Source organism: Ornithorhynchus anatinus, chromosome 17 (assembly GCF_004115215.2).
Source record: "Ornithorhynchus anatinus isolate Pmale09 chromosome 17, mOrnAna1.pri.v4, whole genome shotgun sequence".
NCBI lineage: Eukaryota > Metazoa > Chordata > Mammalia > Monotremata > Ornithorhynchidae > Ornithorhynchus > Ornithorhynchus anatinus.
The window spans coordinates 4,035,975-4,060,600 of NC_041744.1; the positions used below are offsets into that span (position 1 = coordinate 4,035,975).

The 24,626-nt window shown below is 50.4% G+C and overlaps 1 protein-coding gene across 1 annotated transcript in view; it reads left to right on the plus strand.

Moving 5' to 3' along the window:
* The window catches only part of PITPNM3 (PITPNM family member 3), a 207,156-nt gene that overhangs the window by 47,986 nt on the left and 134,544 nt on the right, over nt 1-24,626 (plus strand). The window contains 1 exon segment of the mRNA XM_039914417.1: nt 374-469. Coding sequence (XP_039770351.1) covers nt 374-469 — 96 coding nt within the window.

Here is a 24,626-nt window from a genome sequence, read left to right on the forward strand (position 1 = left end):
CAGGGACTGTGTCCAACCCGATTAGCTCGTACCTACACTAGCACTTGGAACGGTGCCTGGCACTTAGTGAGTGCTTAACAAAACCCACAGTTATTATTATTAATTTTATTAATCCCAGCTCCACCTTTGAGCATCCTCGGGCAAGTCAGGTAACTTCTCTGGGCCTGTTTCCTCGTCTGTAAAACGGGGATGGGACACCTGTTCTCCGTCCCTCTTAAACCCTGAGCTCTAGGTGGGGGCAGTGACTGTGTCTGATCTGACTATCTTGTATCTCCCTAAGCGCTCAGTACAGTGCTTGGCTCATAATGATGCCACAGTTATCGTTATGCTGATGTTTATTTCCTAGCTCATGGGAAACTGTCTTTAATTCCAGGTGGATCCCGGCGACGCAGTGGCTTCCGGTGGCAAATGCAGAACATCATTAACGACTCCGTGGAGAGCTCGGACGATGAATTCTTCGATGCCCGAGGTGGGTACCCGGTGACGGCCCGTCCTTCGCCTCCGCCACTGCTCCAAACCGAGGTGGCTCGGTGGGTTTGGACCTGGCGGGATGCTTCCGGGCAAAGACGCGTTCCCTGCCCGCGGTGAGCTCACAGTCTAGAGGGGGGGAAGGAGACATTAATATGACTAAGTGATTTATAGTATCCGATCTATAGATACGGACGTAAGTGTTGAGAGTTTGAGGGCGGGGGAAATGGCAAATGGCAAAAGGTCACCGATTCAAGCGCACAGACCGTGAAGAAGGGCGAGGGAGCCGGGGAAAAGAGAGGGCTTATTTGGGGAAGGTCTCTTGGAAGAGATGTGACCTTAATAAGGTTTTGAAGGTGGGTAGAGTTGGAGTCTGTTATATATGGAGAGGGAGACACTTCCAGGCTAGAGAGGGGAAGTGGGAAAGGGGTCAGTGGTGAGACAGGCGAGATGAGGGCACAGTGAGTAAACTGGCCTAATAATAATAATGACATTTAAGTGCTCACTATTCTCCGGGCACCGTGCTAAATGCTTATATGCGGCACTTGAGAGACTACAATAGAAGAAGCAGTCTCAAGTATCCTCTTAGCTTCCTTTAACCCTCCTTTCTTCCTCCTTTCTTCTCGTTACCCTGGTTGCCGGATTTAATTCCTGCGGGCGTAATTTTTGCGAAGCGAACCAAAGTGGGGCGGTTACGTCGGAGCCAACAAGAATGAAATCACTGCTAATGAAAGGATTAATTATTGGCGAATATTAGTTGTCGTTAATCAGTACTTGGTTTTGGTGATACAAAATGGTGCCAAAAAAGTGGGACAGTTATGTGAGTAAAGGTGGAGGTCTCCGGTGGTGACGGAGCCGTGCTAGCAGGGAATCTCGGTACGGGTTCCGGTGGGACGGTGATAGCGTTCCCTAGGACCCGGCAGCTCGGCGCACGGGGCCGCCATCCTGCAGGGCACCCCTCGCCGGGCTCGGGGGGGGGGGGGGGGCGGGGGACCACCTGGACCGGATCTGGTGGTGAGGGAGAGGAGAATGTGGCGGAATGGAGAGTGAAGATCGATCGTATTTATTGAGTGGTTTCTGGGCGCAGAGCGCTGTTCTTAACCCTTGGGAGAGTACAGAATAGCGCCTCATACATTCACTTCATTTAGGCCCCCCAGCCCCGTACGAATCTGTAATTTTATTGGTATTGATGTCTGTCTCCCCCCTCTAGGCTGTAAGCCCCTTGTGGGCAGGGAACGTGTCTGTTTATTGCTGTATTGTACTCTCCCAAGTGCTTAGTACAGTGCTCTGCACACAGTAAGCGCTATAACAGTCCCTGCCCAGAGTGGGCTTAAATGCAAGGTTTTTCCCTGGCCTTTCGATCAGACGATGTATTTACCGAGCGCTTACTATGTGCAGAGCACTGAAGTAAGTGCTTGGGAGAGTACCGTGCAGTAGAGTTAATACCCTGGCCTCAAGGAGCTACGATCTCAGTGGGACAGGCAGAAAGTGTCCATAAATTCCAGAAGAGTTTGGATCATTTCAGGAGTTTGGGAGCAGATACCTGAAAATTAGCCCTGAATCTGCTTCCTCTCCCATCTCCCTGTGGCCAAGCAAGATGGGAACATAGTCTTTACTTTAATTTTATTTTAATTCATGAAACACATACAATCAGTTGGACCCAGTCCCTATCCCACGTGGGGCTCACAGTCGTAATCCCCATTTTCCAGATGAGGTAACCGAGGCCCAGAAAAGTGATTTGCCCATGGGCACACAGCAGACAACTGACGGAGCCGGGATTAGAACCCAGGTTCTTCGGACTCCCGGGCCTAGGCTATATCCACTCGACCATGCTGCTTCTCTTCCGAACCGCACGACTTTTTTCTTTTTTTCCCCCGTCAACATTTTTGTCTGCGTTCATTTATTTGGGGAGCTCTGGAGTTCTTCACTCGTACGAATCGCACTGCAGTCTGAACGCTTGGCTCCGTCAGCTCGTGCCCCATCCTGTTGGGTAGATGACTGAGAAAGGAGTGCGGGGGTGGTGTGAGAACAGCTGCCTTTGGGGGAAAATGTGGTTCGGAGGTGGCTGGATTCTGTCCTCAACTGTCCCGGTCCTCGCTTTCCTCACTGGCGACGGTCTATGATGATGCTATTTAGGGAGGGACAGAGTGCTGAGTACTCTGATAAACCCTTGGGTAGATCAGGAGAATCAAGACGGGGTCCTGCCATCCCTTGGACTCGGACTCTCATCGTCGGTGGTATTTATTGAGTGCTTGCTGTGTGCAGAGCCCTGCGCTAAGCGCTTGGGAGAGTCAGGAGACCTTTCCAGACTGAGTCCCCCCTTTTCCTCTGCTCCTCCTCCCTTCCCCATCGCCCCGACTCCCTCCCTCTGCTCTACCCCCTTCCCCGCCCCACAGCAACTCCTGTATGTTTTGTACGTATTTTTTTAATGATGTACATATATCTATAATTCTATCGATCTATTTTGATGCTATTAATGCCTGTCCTTCGGTTTTGTGGCCTGCCTCCCCCTCCTAGACTGGGAGCCCATTGTTGGCTAGGGATTGTCTCTATCGGTTGTCAAATTGTACTTTCCAAGCGCTCAGTACAGTGCTCTGCACACAGGAAGCGCTCAGTAAATACGATCGAATGAATGAGTGACAGTCCAACAGAGTTGGTAGATAGATTCCCTGCCCACGAGGAGCTTATTGCAGAGGTGATGGCTGGGCGCCAATCCGAGGAGCCTTTTCAGCAGCTGCCATAATTGGGCGGTTCGTTCATTCATTCCATCATATTTATTGAGCGCTTACCGTGTGTAGGGCGGAGTACTAAGAGCTTGGGAGGGGACGTTAAAACGACGAACAGACACGTTCCCTGCCCACAACGAGCGCACAGTCTAGAGGGGGAGACAGACCTTAATATACATCAATAAAGTTACAGGGTAAGAGCGAATAAAATAGATCCCCACTGCCCTGAAACTGCAGCTGGGCTTGAAACCCTGTTTGTTTAAGCTACTGTAAGATTTTTAAAAATTCAAGTTGGGGGTTTTATATGTGTTTTTGAAATGTGGGAGATGATGTATGGGTACGGGAGATCGATACGGATAGCGTCATAGTTGTGCATGTGCATATTTCTCGGACAGTGGTATTGAGTGTTTATTGCGTCAAGAACGCTGTCATAATAATAATTGTGATGTTTTTTAAGCGCTTACTGTGTGCCAAGCATGTACTAAACCCCGGGGTTCGATACGAGATCATCGGGTCCCGCACGGGGCTCCCAGTCTAAGTTGGAGGGAGAGCGGTTATTAAATCAGTATTTTGCAGATGAGGGAACTGAGGTACCGAGAACTGAAATGACTGGCCCAAGTGGCGGAGATGGGATTAGAATTCGGGTCCCCTGACTCCCAGGTTCGTACTGCTTCCACGAGGCCACGCCGCTTCTCTGTACTAACTGCTTGGGAGAGTACAATTCGACCGAGTTGGTGGACACCTTCCCCGCTGACGACGAGTTTCCGGGCTACGCTCTAGTCCTGTACTTGCCTACATTCCTAGCGCTTTCCCGAAAGCCATCCCTTATCCCGGCTCCACCACCTGTCTGCTGGGTGACCCTGGGCAAGTCACTTTGCTTCTCTGGACCTCAGTGACCTCGTCCGTAAAATGGGGATTAAGATCGTGCGCCCCATGTGGGGCAGGGACCGTGCCCGACCTGATTATCTTCTATCTAACCCAGCGCTTGATACGACGCCTGGCACGTAGGAAGCACTCAAATCGCACACACAGAAAGGACACCGCCGACAGTGAGATTCACGTAGGGGTTTGTACGTGTGAGAAGGCCAGTGTAGGACCCACTGTTCTGACTTCAGTTCTCAACCAAGACGAGAGTTCCTCCTTTTCGCGGGTTTGATATTTGAGACCGGTTTCGCTCTGGCCTCCTTGTCTTCCGATCCCCCTGAAGAGCCACGCCTCCCTTTGTCCGAAAAAGGAAGGCGTGTGTGCATTGGGAAGATGGAGGGGAGTAGAGAAATGACAGATGGAGGATATGCGTGTGTGTGTAAATATATATATTTATATATAAATCCAACCAAATATATATTTATGCATTTGGCTAAATTGGCTAAACGCGTTCTCTGCCTAAATTCAGCCAAATACATACATACGTAGAGGGGAAGGCAATCTGCTACAAGTCAAAACTCCCCCGTGCCGGACAGCGGCGGCATTCATTCATTCAGCAGTATTTATTGAGCGCTTACTATGTGCAGAGCACTGTACTGAGCGCTTGGAATGGACAAATCGGCAACGGATAGAGACAGTCCCTGCCCACTGACGGGCTTACGGTCTAATCGGGGGAGATTAGACAGCATGGGAGAGACCTGAGGGCAGAGACTCAAGTTTACTGCTTGAAAGGAGACCGTGGTAAACCACTTGCCGATTTTTACCAAGAAAACCCCGTGGAAACACGTCCGGCACAATTGCCGATGGAGGTGGGGTGTTCTGGGAGAGATGGGTCCATGGTTGCTATGATAATTATGGTATTTGTTAAGCGCTATGTGCCAGGCACTGTTCTAGGCACTGGGCAAGATGCAAGGTAATCAGGTTGTCCCATGTGGGGCTCACAGTCTCAATCCCTATTTTACAGATAAGGTAACTGAGGCACAGAGAAGTTGTGACTTCCCCAAAGTCACACAGCATATATATATATATATATATATATATATATATATATATGCTGTGTATATATCTATGATTTAACAGTGAACATTTTATATATGTATGTATATGGCTAAATTTATAGCCTATGGATTTTATTAACTTTTTGGAGAAATAACAATAGCTTTTTGGAGAAACGTTAGCTTTTTTTCTGGCGGAAAATCACCTCCTCTCTGGCTACTTGATTGGATCTTCTCCACAGAGCGGACTCTGAGGATCACACATTTAGAAGCTAAATAGAAACGACCCGTTCCCCAGGAAATACATCTTTCAGTGGAGCATTTATAGAACGCCTCCGAGACGCAGAAGATTCATTTTTAACCCGAGCACCAGTTCGTAATGGTTCTCACAATCCTTCGTCATTCCGTTGGTGCCTGTGTTATTTTGGAGTCCGATCCATCAAGGTAAATGAGCCCAGGAAGTCTTTTATTTTTTCCTGTTAATGCTGGGGTTTTTTTCCTCCAGGAAAAGAAACGCAGAAAGCACAGTCTCTTGCTATTTCAGGGGAAAAATGTATTAGAGACATTTTAAAGTGTTTTCCATTCATCAATCTCCCTCTCTCTTAGTTCAGAGTGAAAAGCAGCTATTTCTGGGTTAGCTGGGTAATTCCGAGCCAATACAGTGTCTTTCATCGGATGCTGGTTTCAGTACCAGAGCTGAATCTCTCCACAGCAACTGAAACGCGTTGTGACAATAGCACTTTCAATATTTTGATGCTTAAAAGACTTTTCATTTAAAATATTTTTGCAGTTCATCAGGACTCAGTGCGATTGGTTTACGCATTAGTCGTTTATTGATTTAGGGGATGTGATGAATGATGCTGTGCCGTCTTGCCTTGTTGGGTCCCTGTAAAGAAGTAACATTCTGCTTCGTTGATCCGAAACGCTCACCCACTTGTAATAAAACCAATAGAGGACCATGCCACCAAAAGAAACAGTGTGGACTAGTGGAAAAGCCGTGGACCTGGGTTCTAACTCCGGCTCCGCCACTTGCCCGGTGTCTGACTTCAGGCAGGTCGTTTCACTTACCTTTGCCTCAGTTTCTCAACCGCAAAATGAGGATTCAATGCCCGTTTTCCCTTCTGTTTAAACCGTGAGCCCCAGATGGGACGGGACCGTGTTCAACCTGATTCAACTTGCATCTACCTCCGTACTTGAGTCGGTGCACGACACAGACTAAGCGCTTAAGAAATATTATTTTGTATTTTAAAAGAGTTTGGCTTTTGGTCCTGAGTGACTTGTTTGTTATTCAGGATGGCAGCGCTTTTACAGGATCTTAAGTGTCCAGGAGACCCACCCTTATACTCACAGATATCAAGGGAAGTTTTTTCATTTGTTTTTCTTTTCTCATATTTATTAAGTGCTTACTATGTGCCAGGCACTGTCCTAAGCACTGAGGTAGATTCAGCGCTTCGTACGGCATCTACAGTAAGAAGCAGCGTGGCTCAGCGGACAGAGCCCGGGCTTTGGAGTCAGAGGTCATGGGTTCGAATCCCGGCTCTGCCACTCGTCAGCTGGGTGACTGTGGGCGAGGCACTTCACTTCTCTGGGCCTCAGTTCCCTCATCTGGAAAATGGGGATTAAGACTGTGAGCCCCACGTGGGACGACCTGATTCCCCTGTGTCTACCCCAGCGCTTAGAACGGTGCTCTGCACGTAGTAAGCGCTTAACAAATACCAACATTATTATTATTATTATTATTACCCCAGCACTTCGAACAGTGCTCGGCACATAGGAAGCGCTTAACCAATACCACCATTATTCTTATTATTATTACGGTGCCTGGCACCTAGTAAGAACTCTACAAATACCATCGTGTAAAGATCTTAAAAGTGTCCAGGAGACCCACTCTTATACTGACGGATATAAAGGGAAGTTTTTTCACTTGTTTTTCTTTTCTCATATTAAGCGCTTACTATGTGGCAGACACCGTTCTGAGCACTGAGGTAGATTCAGCGCTTAGTACAATGCCTGGCACATAGTAAGCACTTTACAAATACCATCGTTATCAAGGTAAACAGTTTGGACACAGTCCACATCCCACATGAATGCCACAGTCTCAATCCCCATTTTACGGATGAGGTAACTAAAGGCACAGAGAGGTTAAGTGACTTGCCCAAGGTCGCACCGCTTCCATTCTGATGGGAGAGGCCGACATAAAAGTCTTTCCAAAATAGTCGTAGACGACTGAGCCCTCACTGGATGCCCTGCTCTCTACTAAGCCCTCTGGAAGTACCAAAGGAGGAGCTGACGCATTCCCTGCCAGCGGGGAGCTTCCAATTCATTCATTCATTCAATAGTATTTATCGAGCGCTTACTATGTGCAGAGCACTGGACTAAGCGCTTGGAATGAACAAGTCGGCAACAGATGGAGACGGTCCCTGGCGTTTGACGGGCTCACGGTCCAATCTAACGGAAGAGGCAGACACAGGATTCTTTCCGGAGCAAAGTAAACACTTGAATGTTCGGTGGTGCAGAAGTGCTGAGGCTTTACTTGAGACTTGCACTTAGACTTGGACCCTTTTTGCTTTCTAAGAAAAAAAATGGGACTTGTTACCGTGCAGCAAGCACTTTTCTAAGTGTCCTTGGCGTACTTAGGCACCGTCCCACTTGGGGCCCCCAATTTAAGTAGTTGGGAGTCGGATTTAATCCCCATTTTACAGATGAGGAAACCTTCCCTCCCCCCTTGGTCTGCGAGCCCCGTGCGGAACAGGAACTGAGTCCATCCTGATTATTTCGTGTCGATGTCGGCACTCAGTAGGGTTGATTATTTGATCATTAAGCGCCATCGAGTCGTTTCCAGTTCATAGCGACTCGGTGGATATACTTTCTCCAGAGCGTCCTGTCCTCTGCCATAATCCGCAACCTTTCTAACGGGTCTTCCGTTATCGTTTGTTACAGTCTCTATCCTTCTAGCACGCTGGTCTCCCTCTTCCATGTTTTCCTTGGACATTTCCTAGCACTAATGTCTTCTCCAGAGCATAATAGAGTGCTTCCTGCTTCCACGTAATAATTATGGTATCTGTTAAGCGCTTACTATATGCCAAGCACTGTTCACATAGTCAGCACTTAGTACATACCACAGTCATAGTAATTACTCAAAAGAACACGGGCCTGGGAGTCAGGAGACCTGGGTTCTAATCCCTCTCTGGGCATCTGTCTGCTCTGTGACCTTGAGCAAGTCACTAAACCTCTCCATACCTGTTATTTGGGAAACGGAGATTCGAAACCCATTCTCCCTTCTCCCTCTTGACTGCAAGTTCATTATGGGGAGGGTATATGTCTGTTTATTATTCTGTTGGCCTCCCACAAGCCCTCAGTACTGCACCCTGCACAAAGTAAGCGCTCAACGAATACGATCCCCGGACGGACAGCTTACTTAGATCGGGACCCCCGAGTGGGACCCGACGACCTCGTGCCCACCCTGGCGTTTAGCACAGCAGCGTGGCTCAGTGGAAAAGAGCCTGGGCTTCGGAGTCAGAGGTCATGAGTTCGGCCCCCGGCTCTGCCACCCGTCAGCTGTGTGGGCGAGTCACTTCTCTGTGCCTCAGTGACCTCATCTGTAAAATGGGGATGAAGCCTGTGAGCCTCACGAGGGACAACCTGATGACCCTGTATCTCCCCCAGCGCTTAGAACGGTGCCCTGCACATAGTGAGCCCTTAACAAATACCAACATTATTATGATCATTACAGCATTTGGTACATAGTAAGTGCTCAACAAATACTGTGGTTATGATAACATTGAAGGGGACTGTGCCTTTCAGATGAGAACTTAAAAAGAGGCAGATTCCTCCTCCGTGGATGAGACGGGCGCGGGTCTTGGTTTATCATTCTAGACAGTAAGCTAATTGCGGACAGGGAATGTGTCCGTTTATTGTTCTGTCGTACTCTCCCAGGCGCTTAGGACAGTGTTCTGCACACAGTAAACACCCAGTTAAAATACGACTGAATGGATAACAGGAAGAGGCTCGGGAGACTGGTATTCAGCCCCCGGCCGTCGCCGAGTCCTCCGCCTCCGCGGACCGTTTCAGTGGCGAGCCTGTGTTTATCGAATCTGGGAACGCGTGGAGATGAAAGGGGCTGCCGACTGCGTAGGTTATCACGGTTATTATTAAATAGGCTTAAACCAAGCCGAGCTGAAAGGCGGACGGAAAGCCTCCGATCGACAGCTCGCCGTTTTCGTCCGGGTCTCATTGTTCCCGGCATCAAAAGGCAGGGCGCCCACCCCCTGCGCTTCGTGTGGGTAATAATCAGATAACTTCGATGATCTCGTAATTGCTGTTCCGACACGCCATTCGCTCCAAGTTCGGCGGTTTCGTTCTTTGTACCGATCTGCTTTTAGCCCTGTAGGCAAGGAGATTGGATTAAAAAAAAACAAAAGTCCCGTTCAGGTGGCTAGTCTTTGAAAATGCTGGGTAGAGAGAGCTTGGGGTGGAGGCAACGGGGAGACCCGGCTCCTGGGCCCGGTACGGCCTCCGGACCGCTGGTTAACCTCGGGCGAGTGACCTGACCTCTCTGGGCCTCAGTTCCAGCATCTGTCGAATGGGGACAAGGTACCTGGCAGTGTCTTCTGCCCCCTGGTTTCTCCATCTGGGAAGGGTCTTCTGTCCATTGGTAAATCCTTCTGAGAATTCATTCATTCAGTCGTATTTATTGCGTGCTTCCTGCGTGCAGAGCGCTGTACTAAGTGTTCGGAAAGTACAGTTCGGAATTCCTAACCAACGACGGGCTCACAATCTAGAAGTGAATCTGACCGGGCTGCTCTTCCGTCTCCCGTTCGCGCCGCCTCCTGATCCGCTGAGGCTTCGCCACCTCGTCGGAGGGTTCTGCCCCAGAGTGTCTGGAGATGTTCCTTACGCTCACCGTTTTTCATTTTCCCAGTCCGGCAAGCCACACGACAGCTGTTCGGGTATCACGCTGACTTCCGTTCTCCATCTTCCCGCCGGGTCCCACCGGAGGAAGTAGCTTTGCGAACACCGTTTCAGGGCGGACCAGCCCCGTCTCACGGTTCGGACGAAGTATCGCGTTCAGTCCGTCGATGGTATTTATTGAGAGATTACTGCGTGCAAAGCACGCTACTAAGTACTTGGGAGAGTACAGTGCGACGATATAACAGAAACATTCCCTGCTCACGCGGCGTTTAAGTCCAGACCGGTCCAGGTTTGGTGGCTAGGGGAAGCGACATGGTGGATGGAATCTGGGCCTGGAGGAAGGTCTGCTTGTTTACTGGGTGACCTTGGGCAAGTCACTTCACTGGCCTCAGTCACCTCTTCTGTAAAATGGGGATTAAGACTGTGAAGCCCCGTGTGGAGCAGGGGCCGTGTCCAACGTGATGATCTCGTAACTACGCCGGTGCTTAGTACGGGTGCACTTTGTAAGCCATTAATATAGAAATTCGATCTTGTCTATCTTGCCGCCTACCTCTCGCCCACATCCCGCCTCTGGCCTCGAATGCCCTCCCTCTTCACATTTGCCAGACGATCACTCTCCCCACCTTCAAATCCTTATCGAGAGCACACCTCCTCCAAGAGGCCTTCCCTGACTAAGCCCTCGTCTCCTCTTCTCTCACTCACTTCTACATCACCCTTGCATGTGGATTTGGTCCCGTTATTCCCCACCCCCCTCCGCCCCACATCTCTTATACATATCTGTAATTTATTTATATTAATGTCTGTCTCCCTCTCTAGACTATAAGGTCACCGTAGGCAGGGAACGTGCCTCCCAACGCTGTCATATTGAATTCCCCCAAGCGCTCTGCACACATTAAGCACTCGATAAATATGATAGTATGGTAATGGGTTTTAAGAGGAAAGAGAACGGGTAAAACCAAAGTTGGGACATTCCTATTAAACAATTAATAGATGCTATATCCTCGAGGCAGCGTCAGCTCCAGACCGTGAGCTCGTTGTGGGCAGGGATGCGTCTGTTTTCTGTTATGTCGTACTCTCCCAAGCACTTAGTACAGTGCTTTGCACGCAGTAAGCGCTCGATAGATCTGAAGGTGGGCGACCTCTGGGCCCAGCCCAAGGCAGCTGAATCTTATACCGGCATCCCCAGCTGCTGAATTGAACTCCGGAATCCAAGTTACCCATCTGATTTTCCCATCCCAACCTAGGGGCCTTGTGCAGATATTCTCGGAGCAAACGTTGGAATTCTGGAAAAGTGTAGATGATCCCGGGAGAGTCTCGAAAGCCCCAATTGGTCTCTTTCCATCCGGTCTGGATTCTCTTATGCTGCGAGTGCTTTCTCTTCCTTTTCAAGCGGTTGCACCTGAGGGGATATTTGGCCCTGTTCGGGGGCTGAGTCCCTGTGGCTTCGTATTTTAATAATAGAGGATTATGTGTAATTGGATTAACATTTAGTGCGTCAGTGAAAGTTCCAGGAGTTTGCCCACTGAGGCCAACAACATGAATTGCAAATAGTTTCCTGCCCACCGTTTTATCCCTCCAGGGACAGTTCTCTGCCAACTGTTTTATCCCTCCGGGGACCATTCTCTGCCCACTGTTCTATTCCTCCGGGGAGAATTCCCTGCCCACTGTTTTATTCCTCGGGGAGAATTCCCTGCCCACTGTTTTATCCTTCTGGGACGAGTCCTCTGCCTCCACTGCCTTATTCTTCCAAGGATAATTTTCTGATCACTATTTTATCCTTCTGGGAAGGGTCCTCTGCCCACTGGTTTATCTCTTTGGAAAGAGTCCTCTTCCCACTGGTTTATGTCTCCTGGAAGAGTCCTCTGCCTGCTTGGTTTATTCCTCCGGGCACGATTCTCTGCCCGCTGGTTTATTTCTCTGGGGAGAATTCTCTGCCCACTGGTTTATTTTTCTGGGGAGAATTCTCTGCCCACTGGTTTATTTCTCTGGGGACCATTCTCTGCCCGCTGTTTTATCCTTCTGGGGAGGGTCCTCTACCCCTACTGGTTTATCCTTCCGAGGATAATTTTCTGACCGCTGTTTTATCCTTCTGGGACGGGTCCTCTGCCTCCACCGGCTTATTCCTCCGAGGATAATTTTCTGATCACCGTTTTATCCTTCTGGGAAGGATCCTCTGCCCACTGGTTTATCTCTTCAGAAAGAGTCCTCTCCCCAGTGGTTTATCCCTCCCGGAAGAGTCCTCTGCCTTCTGGTTTATCCCTTCTGGGAGAATCCTCTGCCCACTACTTTCTCCCTCCCAGCTGGGTAATGGGATATTTCTTATAGCCCACCCCTCCAAAAATACTCTTCCAACTATAGTAAAAACACTGTCTTTTGGAAAGGATCAGGACTTGGCCCCCAGATACTGCCAATAATTAGTCAGTCAGTCGTATCTATCGAGTGCTTACCGTGTAATAATAACAGCGATGGTATTTGTTAAGCACTTACTATAAGCCAAACACTGTTCTAAGCACTGGGGTAGTTACACGGTTTTCAGGTTGTCCCACGTGAGGCTCACAGTCTTTATCCCCACTTTGCAGATGAGATAACTGAGGCACAGTGAAGTGACTCGTCTAAAGTCGCGCAGCCGACAAGTGGCGGAGCTGGGATTCGAACCGACGACCCCTGACTCCCAAGGCCGCGCTCTTTCCACTAAGCCACGCTGTTTGTACTAAGTGCTTGGGAGAGTACGGTGTAACAATATAACCGACACGTTCCCTGCCTGCAACAAGCTTGCAGTCTAGAGGGGGAGACCGGCAGACAATATAAATACTTACTCCTACTTTGACTGCGAGCCTCACGTGGGACAGGGGCTGATTATCTTGTATCTACCCCATGTTTTGTACAGTGCTCGGCACATAGTAAGTATTTGACCAGCACCATAATCGTGATTTAATTATGTGTGGGACCTGTTGTCTCATTTGAAAAAGGGATATTCATTATCTCTTCTCCTCCTTAATCAGACGATGAGTCCCATGGGGGGTAAGGACTGTGTCCATTCCGCCGCCACCGAATCTGCCCTACCACTTAATGCTGCAGTTATAATTATCGTTATTAATAAGGCTAAGTGATTTTCTAAAGACAACGTTTCAGTGCCGCCGAGTCCACAGGCAGGTCGGGGCTCGGATGTGTTTCCTTCGGCTCGCGGGTCTTTTTCAATCCATAGTTGGCTCCCTCACTGAGCGTATTGATTGTGGAGAGAATCGATGTCTCCTGCTTTAGATCCCGAGATCGGATTGGATTTGTGGATCTAATCAACGGTGTTTCACTAGGCTTGATTTACTGTAAATGATAAAGTTTGGCATAGAGTAATCTCTGAATCTCATCTGGGAGAAGGGGAATGGTCATTTAGCGGTCTCTCTCCACCCCCAAGCCCTCAGGTGTAAATTGGGTAACCACACTTCTCTCCCTCGCCCCGAAATAAAACCACCGGATCACAGCTCTTCCTATCTTCTGCTTCTTGGAGGAGCAGCGTGGCTTAGTGGGAAGAGCCCGGGCTTGGGAGTCAGAGGTCGTGGATTCGAATCCCGGCTCTGCCGCTCGTCAGCTGTGTGACTGTGGGCAAGTCGCTTAACTTCTCTGGGCCGCAGTTACCTCATCTGTAAAATGGGGATTAACCGTGAGCCTCACGGGGGACAACCTGATGACCCTGTATCTGCCCCAGCGCTTAGAACAGTGCTCTGCACATAGTAAGCACTTAAATACCGACATTATTATGTTCCCTGCCCACAAGGAGCTTACAGTCTAGAGGGGGAGACGGACATTACTAGAAATAAATGAATTACATATACGGATATAAGTGCTAAATATGGGAGGGGATGAATACGGAGAGCAAAACCAAGGTCCGGGCGGTGCAGAAGAGAGGGCGAGTAGAGGAAATGAGGATTTAGTCAAGGAGGGCCTCTTGGAGGAGATGTGCCTTCCATAAGGTTTCAGAGGTGGGGAGAGTCACTGTCTGTTGGCTATGAAGAGGGAGGATGTTTCAGGCCAGAGGCGGCACGTGAGCGAGAAGTCAGCGGCGAGATAGACGAGATCGAGGGACAGTGAGTAGGTTGGCATTAGGAGAACCGAGCGTGCGGGTTGGGTTGTAGGAGATAAGCGAGGTGAGAGGGGGCAAGGTGATTGATAGGTGGCCGCTTAGGAAATGAACTGATTGTAATAAATTTCCTCTCGCGGGAATCAATTCCACCTCGACCTCCGATCCGTCTCTGTCTTTTTGGTCGCCGACAATTGCCTTTTGGGATCCCTGAGCTTTGCGAAGAAGTTAGTTTAGGCGTTTGTCTCTAAGTGGATCTTTACTCTGTCTCCTTCCTACCTGCTCTCCCGATCCCATTTTAAATATTCTACATCTCAAGCGCAGAAAGATGTTCCCTCTAAATTTACATGTTTGCATAACAACGATGGTTGTCTCATTTTGGATAGCAATTAATAAAATAGCTCTGGTACCGCCGTATACAAATAATTGTCTACATCTGTCTCCCGGTTGTTCATTCTACGTTCAATTCCAGTTGCTTATTAAAAACCTATTAACACGTAAGGTAGCAACTTAGTCACAACGAAATGTGCGTCGTGACGGTGACATTTAATTAAGAGTCTTCGAGAAATAGTTATAGTGAAGCGGCTCTTGCGAGGTTTCAGTAATTCGCTTGGTATACGGCATCATCTTCAGTAATATTGAGTGTGTATTGTGTGCAGAGTTCCGTACTAAGCACTCAGAAAGCACAGTAGAGTTAGTAGATAAGAGGAGCTTACCATCTAGGTGGGGGAAGACAGATGCTAAAATAATTCACAGATTAGGAGGACGAAAGAGGAGGGATATCGAGACGATTTAGTGCTTACGTAATAGAGCGGGGATATGTAATTAAGAACCAAAGTGGTCGGTTGAGAATACAACGGACGCGTAGGTCGGCACCAAAGCGCCGAAGCGGCGGTGGGGAAGGGTGACTGTAATCTACGGAGACCGGAAATCTACAGGGAAGACCGCGTGGAGGAGATGCGCTTCTAGAAGGGCTCCGAAGGTGGGCCGAGCCGTCCGACTGCACGTGGGAGGGAGTTCCCGGCAGAGGGGAGGACTGTGAGTGAGAGGTTGGCGACGGGATAGGCGAGAATGAGGCCCAGAGACCAGGTTAGCTTGAAAGGAATGAAGAGGAAGAGCCGGGGTGTAGTGGGAGAAGAGAGTGGATAATTAGGCTCTGAAAACAGTAAGCCCTTAAATACTAGTACTGCTAGGAGGGAGAGAACTGATGAAATGGGTCTCCCAGCTCTGCTGTGTTATACTCTCCTTGGGAAAGTGCTTTGCACCCAGTAGATGCTCAATGAATGCTTGGTACGTAGAAGCAGCGAGGCTCAGTGGAAAGAGCCTGGGCTTGGGAGTCAGAGGTCACGGGTTCGACTCCCGGCTCTGCCGCTCGTCAGCTGTGTGACCGTGGGCGAGTCACTTCACTTCTCTGTGCCTCCGTTACCTCATCTGTAAAATGGGGATTAACCGTGAGCCTCACGTGGGACCACCTGATGACCCCGTGTCTACCCCAGCGCTTGGAACAGTGCTCTGCCCATAGTAAGCGCTTAACAAATACCGACGTTATTATTATAGAAAGCGCTTAGCAAATACCACGACTGTTATGATCGTTACAGTAGAATCAGTAGACCACTGCCTTGGAGGAGATTACAATCATGCTGTCAAGCGGGGTCCAAGTTCCATTACGGTACAAGCTCTCCGTCTTGGTGGTTTCAAATGCCCATACAAAAAATACTACAAAAAATACGATTTACGAGCCACTTAGTGGGGGGGGATGTGTGTGTGTGTAGGGTGGGGAGGGAGGAGGGGAGTGGGCGTTGGGATTAGGGGGAGTAATCGTCGGCTCGATCCAGTAGCTAAAATCCACCTCGGAGAGGACAGGGGATTCGAGGGGCCTGCCAGTTACTGATGGTGGAGTCCGGACTAGAAAATCCAGATCACGTAACTCCTAGACTGAGGAGACGTTTGACTTTTCAATGAGGGAAATAAAGTGTTGGAACGACAGCATCATTTCGGTCTGAAACACAAAGTTCACCTCAGCTCCCTGCCAATGCGATGACCTTCTCCCGCCTTCCGATCGATGACGGCTTCCTCGGTTCGCACAGGCACGAGTTACTCCTTGATCTTGAAAACCCTGGGGCTCCAAGGATCGTTCCCAATTAGGCCGCGTTGATAGCCGCACCCGGAACCCGAACCGAGCTTCTGTCCGGAAATGAATCCGAGAAGTAGAACCTCCCCTACCCCGTGTGGTGGAATTCCTTCTCGGTCATCGGTCGGTGGACTTCATAAAGTGTCTACGGAAGGCGAGGCACCGTACTGAGCTCTTGGGAGAGTACGACAGGAGCCAGGCGGACATTCCTTGCCCTCAAGGACCGACATTAATAATGTTGGTATCTGTTAAGCGCTTACTGTGTGCCGAGCGCCGTTCTAAGCGCTGGGGTAGACACAGGGGAATCAGGTTGTCCCACGTGGGGCTCACGGTCTTAATCCCCGTTTTACAGATGAGGGAACTGAGGCGCCGAGGAGTGAAGTGACTCGCCCCAAGTCACACAGCTGACAAATGGCCGAGCTGGGATTTGAACCCATGACCTCTGACTCCGAAGCCCGTGCATTCTAACGGACTGTTAGTTGAATTCTCAGGGAATCTCCTTAGTTGTCGAACGCTGAATCGTAGAGACTGGATCCACGCTGTGACGGCTTCTTGTCTGTTGTTTTTTATGGTATTTGTGAGGCGCTTACTATGCGCCCAACGCCGTTCTAAGCGCTGGGGTAGGTACAGGTTAATTAGGTTGGACACGTTCCCTGTCCCGCATGGACCTCACGGGCTAAGTAGGAGGGGAAAACGGGCTAGCCGCTGCTCAGTCTGGGAATGGAATGGATATGCCTCCGCCTGACCCTCCCTCCCGTAGTCGAGACTGTAGGGTACCGGCAACTCTCCAGTTGTGACCCTGAGAGGCTCTTAAAAATGCTATCATTATTAGTATTATAACGCTCATCATCGGCGGTACTGTTTCGTGAGCCCCGCGGCAGGCGGTAGCTGATTGAAGGCCCCGGGGTTGGCCGGTTCCTCCGATTCCCAGCTGGTTTATCCAGAGCGACCACTGCCCCCTCTTCTGTTCACTCTCTTACTGGAGGTTTTTGACCCGTCTCGGACCCGGCCGCCGCGAAGGTGCTCTCACTCCCTGGAGGGAATTGAGGACCACGGCCGTCGGTGGCGGAGAGAATGGATCGACTCTGGAGAGTTCCTCCGTCTGGCATGCGAATGTTACGAGTCCCCCACCTCGGCTCCAGGAGGGCCCGTCGCCGCTCCTTCTCGAGAGATTTTGACAATAATGATAATTCTAACTGTGGGATTCGTTAAGCGCTCACAATATTCCGGGAACCGTCGCACGCGCCGGGGCAGATGTAAGGTGTTCTGGTTGGACACGGACCCCGTCCCCCCTAAGACTCGCAGTCTTCATCCCCATTTTACGGATGAGGCGACCGAGGCGCACGGAGTGAAGTGACTTGCCCGCTCACACGGCGGACGAGGGGTGGAACCGGGATTAGAATCCAGGTCCTTCTGACTTGCAGGTCCGCGCTCTAGGCCCTAGGCGATGCTGCTTCCCCGGCAGGGGTAAAGGACGAGGCGACCTCTCGACGTCCCTTCCTGCCGGGGGACACAATCTGGTTTCTGATCATTTTCACTGGGTACCCGGAGTACGATGACCTTCGAGCTGAGAGAGGTCAACAGAAAGCCTTCCCTGCCTGCGCCCTCCCGTCCGAGCCACTTGGGTTTAAATCCTTTAAGCCCTTTAGTTTTCACCCCGTCCGCAGCGCTTAGGTACCCATCCATCTGTAATTACATTATTAAAATAAAATAATCCCAGTAGGCAGGGATTGTGTCGGCTGCCTTTAACGTATTGTACTCTCCCGAGTGTTTAGTATAGTGCCCTGCGGGCGGTTAGCACTCGATCAGTGCCTCTGCTTTATAAATAGCAGCCGGTATTGACGAGTATTTCTCGAGCACCCCTGATTGGCCAAGTGTTGTGCCTTGAATATGCCAAATCCCTTTGGGTTTAAAACAATCTTTTATCCATATTCTGCATCAGAGGAGTTCTTTCTGCCTGCCTACTGTGTGATCTTGGGTGAGTCACTAAATTTCTCTGTTTCCTCATTAATAAAATAAGCACATAGGACAGTGGTTGGTCCATAGCAAGTGCTGAACGAGAACTTTCGAGAAAGAGCATGGCCTAGTAGGTTGAATACGGCCCTGGGAGTCAGAAGGACCTGGCTTCTGATCCTGGCTCCTCCACTTGCCTGCTTTGTGATCTCGGGCAAGTCACTTCACTTCTCTGGGCCTCAGTTCCCTCGGCTGTAAAATGGGGATGAAGGTAGCGAGCCCTATCTGGGACGGGGACTGTGTCCAACCTCATTAGCTTGTATCTACCTGAGCTCTTAGTGGAGTGCCTGGCGCGTCGTAAGGGGTTAACAAATGCTGTTAAAAAAAGAGAACCCACAATTCTCTTTATTAGGCCAGAAATCCACCATTTTGGGATTTCTTTTTTTTTTTTTAAGCTCTGATTGGAAACTCTCGAGTCTTGTCAGAGAGCTTGGGTAGAGTTCGGCTCGCGTAGTAAGTGCTTAAGTACCATTATTATTATAATTATTAATCTCCCTCCCCCGCACAGCGCGCCTTGGGGTGAGTACCTCTGTTCTCTTGTACCCATCGAACAGCCCACTTGCGGGAACGGGCTCTCGGGCGAGGGGATCCGGTCGCGGGCCACCCGAGAGCAAAGCCCCACGGGACCCGTTGCGCTCGATTCTCCCATTCAGGGCCGGAGGACCGGCCTCCCAGGAGATGGGGTTGTCAGAGCCCAAGGGGCCCTGCCCGGAGCGAGATCGGTCCTTGCCGTCGTAATTCATTTGATTTGATTTAACAGATTTGTTTTCCTCTCATCTTTCCCCAGCACTTCAATAAAAATGGCAAGCGGACATAAATATGCATCAGGGAGACAAGCCCGTGATAATTGCGAAAACGGAAATATTTGCAGAGAATTGGGGACTCGGAAAATCCCCTGCTTACGTTCCCAGCCCAGCTAGACAATACACGTTTTGTTGCGTGTGGTGACGCACGGCGTGTGTGCGCTGTCCAGGAAGGGAGGGAGAAAGCTTTTAGGCCGGAGAGCAGTCGATGTGGGGAATGGGGGTGGGAGTCTGGGGGCGGGGGGAGATGTGGGCATCTCCCATGAGCTCACCCCATCTCTAGAGGGGTGAGTGTAAGCTTCCTGAAGGCCGCGGACTGGGTATGATATGATTGTATCTACTCCAGTGCTTCGCACCGTCTTGTGGCTCAATAATAATCACGGTACTTGTTGAGCACTTGTTATGTGTCGATATTAATACCTGTGCTATTTGTGAAGCGCTTACTGTGTGCCAGACACCGTACCAAGTGCAGGGGTGGATACCAGCAAGTCGGCTCACTGTCTTAATCCATTTTAAAGATGAGGTAACTGGGGCCCAGGGAAGTGAAGTGACTTGCCCAAGGTCACACACAGAAGACAAGTGGCAAAGCTGGGATTAGAACCTAGGTTCTTAGGACTCCCAGGCCGGTCCTCTTCATTAGGTCAATCCCTCTCCCTCCTTCCGAAATGCGCGTGTGCCCAGCCTATTTCCGTCCAGAATAACGAGTTTCAGAACAGCAGATGAGTCAAAGGAAAGTGGTGGACTGAGGCCCCGTTCTCTCCTGAGCTACGGTGAGCGTCCCGTCGCTTTCGCATCCGTGTTTGTCTTCCGGCTCTCCCCTTCCGGCCACGCCAACGGGGACTTGTCGGGTCAGCCGATTCCTTTCGATCAAGGCCACGCTGCTTCTCATCTACCGCTTATGTCAATCCGTGGTATTTATTGAGTGCTTATTATGGGTACAACCCTGTACTGAGCACTTGGGAGGGTACGTTGCAACGGAGTTAGCCGTCACGTTCCCTGCCCATGACAATATCCTTGTCTTCCTCCGGCTCCCAGTATTTGAAACCATCCATTGGTCTGTCTTCCCCATGGTCGCTCTGTCTTACCTCCTTTTTCTAATTGGTATTTGTTAATCGCTTATTATGTGCCAGGCGCTGTACTAAGCGCTGGGATGGATACAAACAAATGAGGTTGGGCAAGATCCCTATCCCACGTGGGGCTCACAGTTTCAATCCCCATTTTCCAGATGAGGTGACTGAGGCACAGAGAAGTAAAGCGACTTGCCCAAGCTCACGTAGCAGACAAGTGGCGGAGCCAGGATTGGAACCCGTGACCTGCCGACTCCCAGGCCCGCGCTCTATCCACCACCCCGTGTTGCTTCCTTACCTCCTTCAGGGCAACCTCCTTCTGGAGGACTCTCTTAAGAACCCGTTTCAGTGCTCTCTGCATACAGTAGGTGTTCAGTAAATACCATCGATTGATTGATTGCAATAAAGTGACTTTTAGAAGGCTTGATTCTAACCTTTCAAAATGAGATCGTCGGTATGACGCACTTCCAGAAAGATGAACGGATTTGACCGGTTGGCGGTAATAATAAGCCTCCATTATGACGCACTCCCAGAGGGCTAGCCGGATCCGTTCGTTGTTCCGAAAGTTCTCAAAACTGAAAATCCCCCTTCGAAGAAGTTAGACTAAAGCTTTCGAGGGGCTCGGCTGTTGGTCGCCGACACATTTTCGTTTCAGGTTTTTTAGCGTTTCCTTCCTCGTGACAACTGTGATTTTTCCGTATTCCCATCTCCCCACGCTGGATACGGTTTTCATTTACCGTCTTCATTATTAGAAAGGAATTGTTTCTTCAGATCTGCCACAGATGCTTTTCCTCCTCCCACGTCCGGCAGTCGGCATCCTGATTGTCCCGGGGAATTGCAGGTTTCATCTCCTGGAGCCAAAACGGCACCTCTGAAGCTCTGTTTCCTCTCCTTCTCCGTTTTCTAAGAGGCAGGTCACAGGGCCTGCACCAGGCTCTCTCAACCCCCAGTTTTCATCTCAGAGCCAGAGCATCACGTGGCACGTTTTCGATGAAGCCCGTCCAAACCGAGAGCATCTTTCCGGTGGGACCGCTGGCCCTCCGGAGACACCGTTCTACCCCTCCCAGAATCCTTGTGAATGTGAGCGTCGCTCCCTACACCTGGCTCTTCGGGACAGAAACTGGAAAGGAGGGGACTGGGCCTTGAAAATATAAATACAGGGCGGAAACGTACCCGGTGCCCCATCCGGGGCACGGGCCAGCTCCGGAAGCCAAATTGTCCGGTATGAAATTAGTCCCCTTGTAGGGGGATTCTTCCTCTCCTCCTAATTCTCTCCTAGATCCCCTCCGATCTGGCTTCTGCCTCCTTCGCTCCATAGAAACAGCTCTCGCTAAGGTAACCAATGACTTTCTTCTCTCCAACTCCGATGGCCTCTGCTCCATCCTCATCCGTCTAGACCTCCTTTGACGCTACAGACCACCCCCTTCTCCTTGAAACTTTGTCCGGCTTTGGATTTACTGATGCTTCCCTCTGGGTCCTCCTTCGATTGCTTCTTCTCGGTCCCTCTGGCTGCCTCCTCCTCCGCCTCCCACCCTTTGACAGTAGCGGTCCCTCAAGGCTCAGTTCTACGTCCCCTCTACTCTCCCGCTACACCCACTGCCTCGGAGAACTCATTCCCTCCCGTGGCTTCAATTAACCACCTCTGTGCGGATGATTCCCAAATCTACGTCTCCAGCCCTGACCTCTCTCCTTCCCTGCAACCTTGCGTTTCCTCCTGCCTTCAAGGCATCTCAACTCGGATGTCCTGCTGCCGCCAGCTCGGATTAATCGCGTCCGGAAAATGAATTCCTTTCCTTCCCGCCCTAACCCTGCTCTCTCCCGGTCTCTCCCACCACTGTAGACCACACCGCTATCCTCCCTATCTCACAAGCCCGTAGTCTTGGAGTTGTTCTCTACTCATCTCTCTCATTCCTCCCACCTATTCAATCCGTCACCAAATCCTGTCCGTTCCGCCTTCACAGTATTGGTAAAATCTGCCCTTTCCTCTCCTTCCGAAGTGCTGCCATTCCGATCCGGGCACTTAGGCTATCTTGTCGTGACAGCCGCATCTGCCTCCTCGCTGATCTTCTGGCCTCCTGTCTCTCCCCATTCCAATCCGTACCTCATCCCGGAGAAGCAGGATGGCGTAGCGGATAGAGCACGGGTCTGGGAGTCAGAAGGTCACGGGTCCTAAGCCCCACCCCGCTGCTTGTCTGCTGGGCCTCAGTTACCTCATCTGTAAAATGGGGATTGAGACCGTTGGCCCCAAGAGGAGGGACTGGTACTGTGTCCAACCTGATTTCTTGTACCCACCCCAGGGCTTAGTACGGTGCCTGGCACAAGTAAGTGCTTGACAAATATCGTAATGGTTATTCTTCGCTCTGCCGCGGCGATCGGTTTTTCAACGAAGACTCTCAGTCCGTGATTCTCCACGCCTCAGGAGCCTCCAAAGACTGCCCGTCCACCTCCGCGTCAAACGGGAACTCCTTACCATCGGGTTTAAAGCAGTCAGTCAGCTTGCCCCCACCTACCTCACCTCACTAATCTCCGACTATAACCTAGCCCACACACTCTGCTTCTCTAGTGCCAGCTTACTCACCGTGCCCCCGACTCGTGTATCCTGCCGCCGACCCCTTTCCCACATCCTCCCCCTATCCGGGACCACCCTACCCCTCCATAAATGCCAGACCGCTACTCTCTCCACCTCCAAAGCGTTATTAAGGTCACACCTGCCCCAAGAATAATAATAATGTTGCTATTCGTTAAGCGCTTACTACGTGCAGAGCACTGTTCCAAGCGCTGGGGGAGATACGGAGTCATCGGGTCGTCCCACGCGGGGCTCACAGTTAATCCCCATTTTACAGATGAGGTGACTGAGGCCCAGAGAAGTGAAGCGACTCGCCCACAGTCGCACAGCTGAGAAGCGGCAGAGCCGCGAGTCGAACTCATGACCTCTGACTCCGAAGCCCGGGCTCTTTCCGCTGAGCCACGCTGCTTCCAAGAAGACTTCCCCGCTTAAGCCTTCTTTCCCCCAGCTCCCTCTCCCTTCTGCATCATCTATGCACTTGAATCTGTGACCTTTAGATCCTTGTTATTCACCCCACCCCAACTGCAGAGCATTTCTGCACATATCTATAAATCGTATATTATAAACTATTCACGTTAACGTCCATCAGTCCGTAAGCTTGTTATGGGCGGGGAACGTGGCCGTTAATTCTGATGTATTGTTTTCTCCCAAGAACCTGGTACTATTGTCTGGACCTAATAAGCACTCAATAAATACCATCCATCGATCCATCGAGACGGTGGCTGTCAGAGTAGGGCAAGCGAATATTTTAGAAGGAGGAGTTTGGCTGGGTCCACTTTCCAAGCAAACCTGCGTACTCTGCAGGTGAAAAGAAACTGTTGGTGTCAGCCAGTAGTAGGCCTGGAGAATCCTGAGGTGATAAAATGGCAGCTCTGGGGAGTTCTGGCGCTTTGGCATCTTCCTTCTCCCCGCCGTAGAGAACACCGGAATCAGCCCGTCTACCCCAGTCCACCTCTAGCCTGTAAGCTCCTTGGAGGCAGGAATCATCTCTACTGTATTCTATCTCTGTCAACTCTATTGTATTATACTCTCCCGAGTGCTTTTTCTCCCCATGATGCGTTAAGCGCTTCCTGTGTGTCGGGCACTGTACCAAGCACCGGGGTAGACGCAAGCTAATCGGGCTGGACACAGTCCGTGTCCCCCATGGGGCTCACAGTCTTAATCTCCATTTTACAGATGAGGAAGCTGAGGCGCAAAGGAAGTGACCGCCCAAGGTCACACAGCAGATAAGTGGCGGGGCCCGGATTAGAACCCAGATCCCTCTGACTCCTAGGCTCATGCTCTTTCCACTAGGCTGCTTCTCGGTACAGTACGTAGTACAGTAAAGGGCTCAATATTCATTCAATCAGTCATACTGAGCGCTTACTGTGTGCAAAGCACTGTGCAGAGTGCTTGGGAGAGTACAGTATGACAATAAACAGATACATTCCCCGCCCCGAATGAGCTTACAGTCTAGAGGACGAGCTCAGAGTCTAGAGGGGAAAAACACGGGCAGGCTTTGATTGGCAGGCTTTGATTGACAGGCTGCATTTCCCTTCTCCCTCCCGCCCATCCTCCCCAACCACCCCCCCCCCCCCCCAGACCTATCCCTTTATCTTGCTGTCCACCTGGGAATCTCTAAGACAGTAAAAGCACCATCACTTTGAAAATCCATCCTTTAGAGAGAAAGCAGGGTGACGGGGAAAGATGTTTTATTTACGCACGGCACTGAGAGGGCTTCCGCCTATTGTTGGGCCCTGAAAGAAATGACCGTACCAAGAGGAAAAGAAACTGTACTCACACAAAAATCTTGCTTCTCCCACAGAGGGGGAAAAAAGAAAACCATTCCCAGCTCAGCAGCAGATGAGACAGAGCAAATAGGAGCGTATATGAAATCGCATACACGTGAATAAGAGCGGGTAACGGAGACTTGGCTGTGGGCAGAGAATGCGCCTGTTATATTGTTGG